The sequence below is a fragment of the Propithecus coquereli genome, unplaced genomic scaffold, assembly GCF_000956105.1.
Source record: "Propithecus coquereli isolate 6110/MARCELLA unplaced genomic scaffold, Pcoq_1.0 Scaffold232, whole genome shotgun sequence".
NCBI lineage: Eukaryota > Metazoa > Chordata > Mammalia > Primates > Indriidae > Propithecus > Propithecus coquereli.
Genome location: NW_012147864.1, coordinates 1,061,233 through 1,067,232, shown reverse-complemented (window position 1 = coordinate 1,067,232; position 6,000 = coordinate 1,061,233). Strand labels below are relative to the sequence as shown.

The 6,000-nt window shown below is 36.4% G+C and overlaps 1 protein-coding gene across 1 annotated transcript in view; it reads right to left on the bottom strand.

Annotated features, from left to right (window-relative positions):
• The window catches only part of NDST3 (N-deacetylase/N-sulfotransferase (heparan glucosaminyl) 3), a 163,548-nt gene that overhangs the window by 2,294 nt on the left and 155,254 nt on the right, over window positions 1–6,000 (bottom strand). Inside the window, exons 11-12 of the mRNA XM_012645372.1 lie at window positions 5,761–5,870; window positions 749–765 (exon numbers count right to left, since the gene is read on the bottom strand). Coding sequence (XP_012500826.1) covers window positions 749–765; window positions 5,761–5,870 — 127 coding nt within the window. The remainder of the gene's footprint in view (window positions 1–748; window positions 766–5,760; window positions 5,871–6,000) is intronic.

Genomic DNA, 6,000 nt, shown 5'->3' with positions numbered 1-6,000 from the left:
GTTTGCCCATTGTAAACATTTATCACATATTAGTTGAATAAAAAAGGAAAAGGAAGAAAATGTCAAGGTTTATTTATCTTAGACTATATACTTTCCAGTATTCAGGTCATAACTCAAGTCTAAGCCTCCTGCTTCTAGAGTCAGGGCCTTTTCTTTTTCACTGGTCTCTAGGTCTGTTTTGTATTATAAATAAAGCAGTTATTTCCACGCTTAGATATAAAAGTGAAAGTAATCGTCAGAAATGATAATTCTTCCTGGGTGCAGTGGCTCATGCCTGTAATCCTAGCACTTTGGGAGGCCAAAAAGGGAGGACTGCTTGAGGGCAGGAGTTTGACACCAGCCTGGGCAACAAAGCGAGACCCCAAAAACAAAACAAAAAACAACAAGAAATGATAATTCTTTCACATTGCTTTTGTTATTCAATAACTCTATTGCCATATTTTCTTCTCCATTAGAAAAAATTATCACTTAGGGTCACTAATTCTCAGAATGCTACTTCTCAACACAGGAATGGAAAACCCAATACCACATGTTCTCACTTACAAGTGGGAGCTAAGCCACAAGGTATGCAGGTATACAGACTGGTGCAATGGACACTGGGGACTGAGAAGGGGGGAGAATGCAAGGAGGGGGTGAGGGAAGAAAAACTACCTATCAGGTGCAATGTGCACTATTCGGGGATGGGTACACTAAAAAACCAGACATCACTTCTATACAATTCATCCATGTAACCAAAACCCACCTATACCTTTAAGTCTATCAAATCTATCAGAAGACTAAATATTTGTAGAATATCAACTCTCTCCAAATCTATCTATAGATTCAGTGTGATCCCAATCAAAACTCTAGTGGACTCTTTCTTTAGTAGAAATTAAAAATGATTCGAAAATGTGTATGGAAATTTAAAGGACCTAGAGAAGGTCCTAAATTTGAAAACAAAGAGCAAAGTTGGAGATCTTATACTATTTGATTTCAAGATTTTCTGTAATGCTACCATAATCAAGGCAATGTGGTACTGGCATCAATGGACCAATGGATCAATGGAACAAAATAAAGAGTGCATAAATAGACCTAACACTTGCATGGTCAACTGATTTTCAAAAAATAGGAGCCCAGGTAATTCAATGGGAAAGGATTAGTTTTTCATACAGATTGCACAAGAAAAATTGGATATCTATATGGAAAAAGTAAACATTGACCCTTACCTCATGCTGCATATAAAAATTCTGGGAGAAAACATAGGGAAAAAGACATAGAAAATTTTTGTGACCTTGAGTTAGGCAAAGATTTCTTAGGATGAACTAACCATAAAAGAAAAATAATGGTACTTTTAAATTCATCAAAATTTAAAATTTTGCTCTTCTACAGACACTTAAGAAAATGAAAAGAGAAACCACAGCTAATCTTGTAGAGTTCATAACTATAGTCCTATGAAGAGAATGCAAACCTAGATTTCTGCCTTTGACTACTTTGTGTATTAGAGACAATAAAGTAATAACTTTCCACTTAGGCAAACTCTGTTCTTCATCATTATTAATGCGACTGTAGGAGGTCAGGACATAACATGTTGTGTCTTCATGTTGTTTATATTTTTGTTTGAATCAGTAAGGCAACTGAGTAGATTAGTTCCATAATCAGAGGTACAAGGAGAGCATTAATATTGTATTATTTAGATAATCTATACGTGAAAGCTTTGGGGAAACTGTAATACAGTATTTCTGGAAGTCTGCTATTGATGTAATAGTTTTCAATAACATTTTGCTATCAGTAGTTTCTACAATTGAATTCTGACTCATTTTAAGTATTCAAGTGATCAAAATTCAGAATTCAGACCAGCTATTATTTTTCCTAATACACCTTGCTGTAGATATTAGGTCATTAAATATGAAATGTCTTGATTTCGAATCAAAAGTGTAGTTTAGTATATCTCAAACAAGAAGCAGTACAATTAATCAAAGTATGCACCTAAACTATCAACACAGTTTTGCCATCTTAATGGTACCTTGTTTATGCCAGCAGTGGGGAAGCCTGGAGAGCAAGTGTGGTGATGAAATCGTGAAAGGCATTTTGCACAGCTTGAGTTTCAAAATTCTGCCTCCTCAACTTACTTGCTGAGTGACTTTTGGCTTAACTTTCCTAAGCCTCAGTTTTTTCATCTGAAAAATGGAGCTAATTATACCTATTACCTGGTGTTTTCATGAAGTAATAGGTGTGTGTATATACATATGTACACGTATGTATATACACACACACACATATATATAATACTTAGAACATATATAATTTGAAATGTTACCACCACTTTAAAGAATTTGTCACAGAAATTGGAGTAGACTTTTTTCTCCTTTGTACTACTTAGCATTTCTAGGTGTTCTTTCATAAGTCATCCAGAGAACCAAGAGATTTTAGTTACTATGGCTACTATATTTTGCTAAATTTTTTTAATATGGCACATTTTTACTCAAACTCATCTACAGTGGGTTGGGAAAGAATTCCAGGGCAACATAAATTTGGTTGCCAGGTAAGTGATATTAGAAACAATTGGGAGTCCTTCTGAATTTTGAAGCAGCTTCAGTCCTTTATGACTTAACTAAGTCTTATGAACACAAAACAAAACAAGCAAGCAGAAAAACTATATTCAACCCCTGGCTTTCAAATTTTCATTGCCCATTTATTTAAGTTTTCAAAGTAAATTAGTATTGAAAATTCATATAACACACTCTAGTTTCATTCATCTTAACAAATAGGTTAATTGAGAAATAAAGATGCCTAGTTCAGGTATTTCTAAATGTTTAGTATTTCTAAACATGAAGACTTCTGTCATGGTCATTGATGGCTAGATATAATTAAGAATATATATATTCATGGCAAAATTGAAAGTTTATATTTTCATTTTAGTCTATACAAATAAATAATGCTTATCATGGAATTGAGCTTATCTTGCTTTATCTTAAATGATAGCTTCGAAACACTTACAAAACACATAACATGAAAGCTAAAGTAGTATCAGTGTATCAATCCTATTTACAATTTTAGGGATTAAGGTCATGGTGAACAAGATTGGTAAAAATGCTAGTTTACTTGACTGAATGAAAAAGTTCCCATTGTATTAAGCTTCTATTACTTATTTCAATCACACCTATCATCACTGAGAAAATCAGATTTTTACAAACATACTAAATATGTCATTTAAAACCCATAATGACAATACTAAGTCATAGTAAGACATATCATAAGACCTAGACTATCCACTGGAAGTCGCTAACACTTTCTATAGCAATCGTGGAAAGGAATAAACAATACTCTTAACAATGGAGGCTCATTGCCATTCTTCTTGAAAATAGTTTGATAATGGAATTTGCTACACTGAAGATAATCAGTTTAGAGACCTCTTAAATTGGAGTACTCTTTCATGCCAAGATTGCATAGTAAAACCTTTGTATAGACCTTGCTTCATTTATTTATTCTGTGTGCAAAGCACTGAATTTATGTGGTTAGCTGAGAATTCATACTGGTTTGCAGTTTAGTACATCCTTAGAGAATTTTAAATGAAAAAAAAATTATTTTTAAGCCCCAGACAGTCTTCACTATCACTAGCAGGAAAATAAGAAGTAATAACAAAGTACACAAAGGATCTCCTGCCAACTGGTATACGTGGCATTTCTGAGGATATACTTGTACCTCTAATCATTTCCAGTATTTCCAAAGCGCTACAGAAAGTATCGTTACTCTAACAAGAGTAACTAAATTGTGAGGTCAGGGTTCAGATAAATAACTGCAAAGGGGATGCGGTGAAGGAAGATCAATCTAGACCTGAGACAATCACATGAAACTTCCAAATATCCTACAACATGTGCCCTGCCGGGTTTTACAAGGTGTGTCAGGCCAACTGATAAGATTGACAGGAAAGTGTAAAAGAAACTGAATGGAAATGCATTATCTCTACCAGTACAGTGAGCACGTGGGCAGCCCTGCTGGCCCAGAAACTACACACATCTTATCTTGCTACTTCCCCCACTGAGCCCCCAGCCAGGTCAGAGAATCATATAATGGGTAATTTGATACATCCCAGGTGCAAAGTGACCCACAGTTCTTTGTATGTAGCATGTTGCTTTGATATTCTCTGAAGTTTACACCGCCTTTTCTCAGCAGTGGAGACGAATGAGAGCTTGCTGCCGAGCTGGGTGCAGAGGGGACACACTGCACGCAGGTCAAGGACCACTCCATAAGAAAAACAGATTATGTCTTTATAGAATACTGTACCTCTTTTTTCTGAAATACAATGCTTTGCTCTACACTCGATAAAAAAGATCCAAAGATAAGCCAACTTGAAGTAGAAAACTGTTTAGAAAATAAAAGCTTTCTTTTCTCAGGGATACTTAGAAAGATATAAAACAGAGTGTAGACTTGAATTTCTAACTGCAAACTAAAATCGTTCAGCTTTCTTTAAGGTTAAGTTGAATGTTAAACACCTAAGGCTAGTGTGTCTGTTAGTGCTTGAACCAAGCTCTGGAAATCCTTGCAGCACTCAGCACAGAAAACACGGGCTCGGAAAGTTAATAACAGCAAAGCGAATGACTCTCAGGAAGGAAGTGAAAACTGCAGAGTTCCGCCTACTCCCTTGTCCTCTAAACCAAAGTGTCCCTCTCACGTGCCTCTACGTATGATTTGCATGAGACGTAAGTAGTATTTGATGTTTTTCTGCCAATCTTTACTTAAGGGATGCTTACAGGTAAAGGAAACCTGCCTCTCACTTTCTAAATTGAAATAGGATAAAGAATATTAAAAAAAGGGAAAACCAGTTGATCTATGGAACTGAGTTTTATACTAAAAACTACAATGGAAACTACAAGTTTCAAGGCTCAGCCCATAAGCCTGAGATTAAAAAAAATTTTTATAGTGAGAGTCAGGTGTGTGGCCCCATTCAAGTCAGTATCTTCCAGTTGTCCTAGGAATACACACAACCTTCATAAATCTGACTGCCAACCATTATAAATGGACAGAGTAAGACGGAGGTCTTCTTTAAAAATACTAAATGAAGCCTGGAGTCAGAGCTAGGGGGAGGAAGAGAGGCGCGTGGTGTGCGAGGCCCGAGTGCGCCTCTTTGGACCCTAGTCCCCCTCGAGCCTCTCCCTGCTGGTCCCAGCCCTAGGGAGTCAGCTGCCAAAGAAAATCAGAGGAAACCAGCGAAAACCACACAAACAAACCAACAAACCAAACGAGTGCCAAATGCCGAGGCCTCTCGAGGAGCGGTGACTGGGTACACTTGTGGTGGGTAAAGACAGAGAAGCAAAAACTGCAAGTGTGTTTAAGAGCACATACGTCTCTGCCACTCAGTCACCTAGTGGGCTATTTTTTGCTGTATGACACTGTTTCTGAAAATTGCACAAAGAAGAGTGAGTTCCTAAACTCCCAGGTTAACCACCTGTTCCTACTTCCTCTTTTAAGGTTAGTTGTTAAAGATTCACAACTGTTTTGTTTCTCAATTTCCTTTCAAGGGAAATTTCTGCACAATTATTTTGGTTTTTTTTTCATCGTATAATACACTTACATCTTTGCACAATTAGGGATCAACAGAGAATTTAGGCCATTTCTTTGGCACATTGTTGAAATGTTCTTTCCCAAGCGGTTAATGTCAAACCGAAAAATAATCAGCATATGAAGAAAAGCTAACCCTAAAAACTGCAACACCAAACTACAATTTCTCTAAAATAAGTTCTCTCCTAAAATTTCAATAAACTAATCAGAATATAAACTTACGTTAAAGCTTCCGAGTAATTATAATGAGGAGAGACTCCTAGAAACTTCTGTACTTCATCCATCACTGTAGCAGGATCAGTTCTTAGCTGTTGCCCATCAATAATCAGCAACTAAATTACCAAAGAAATAAAAAAAAACCCCAATGCACATTGAAAAAGACATGTTAACTGTATAACGAACAATTTCTGCACTCTGAACTTATTCAGTGAGAGACGCTGTCCTGGGGGGATTTGCACGCGT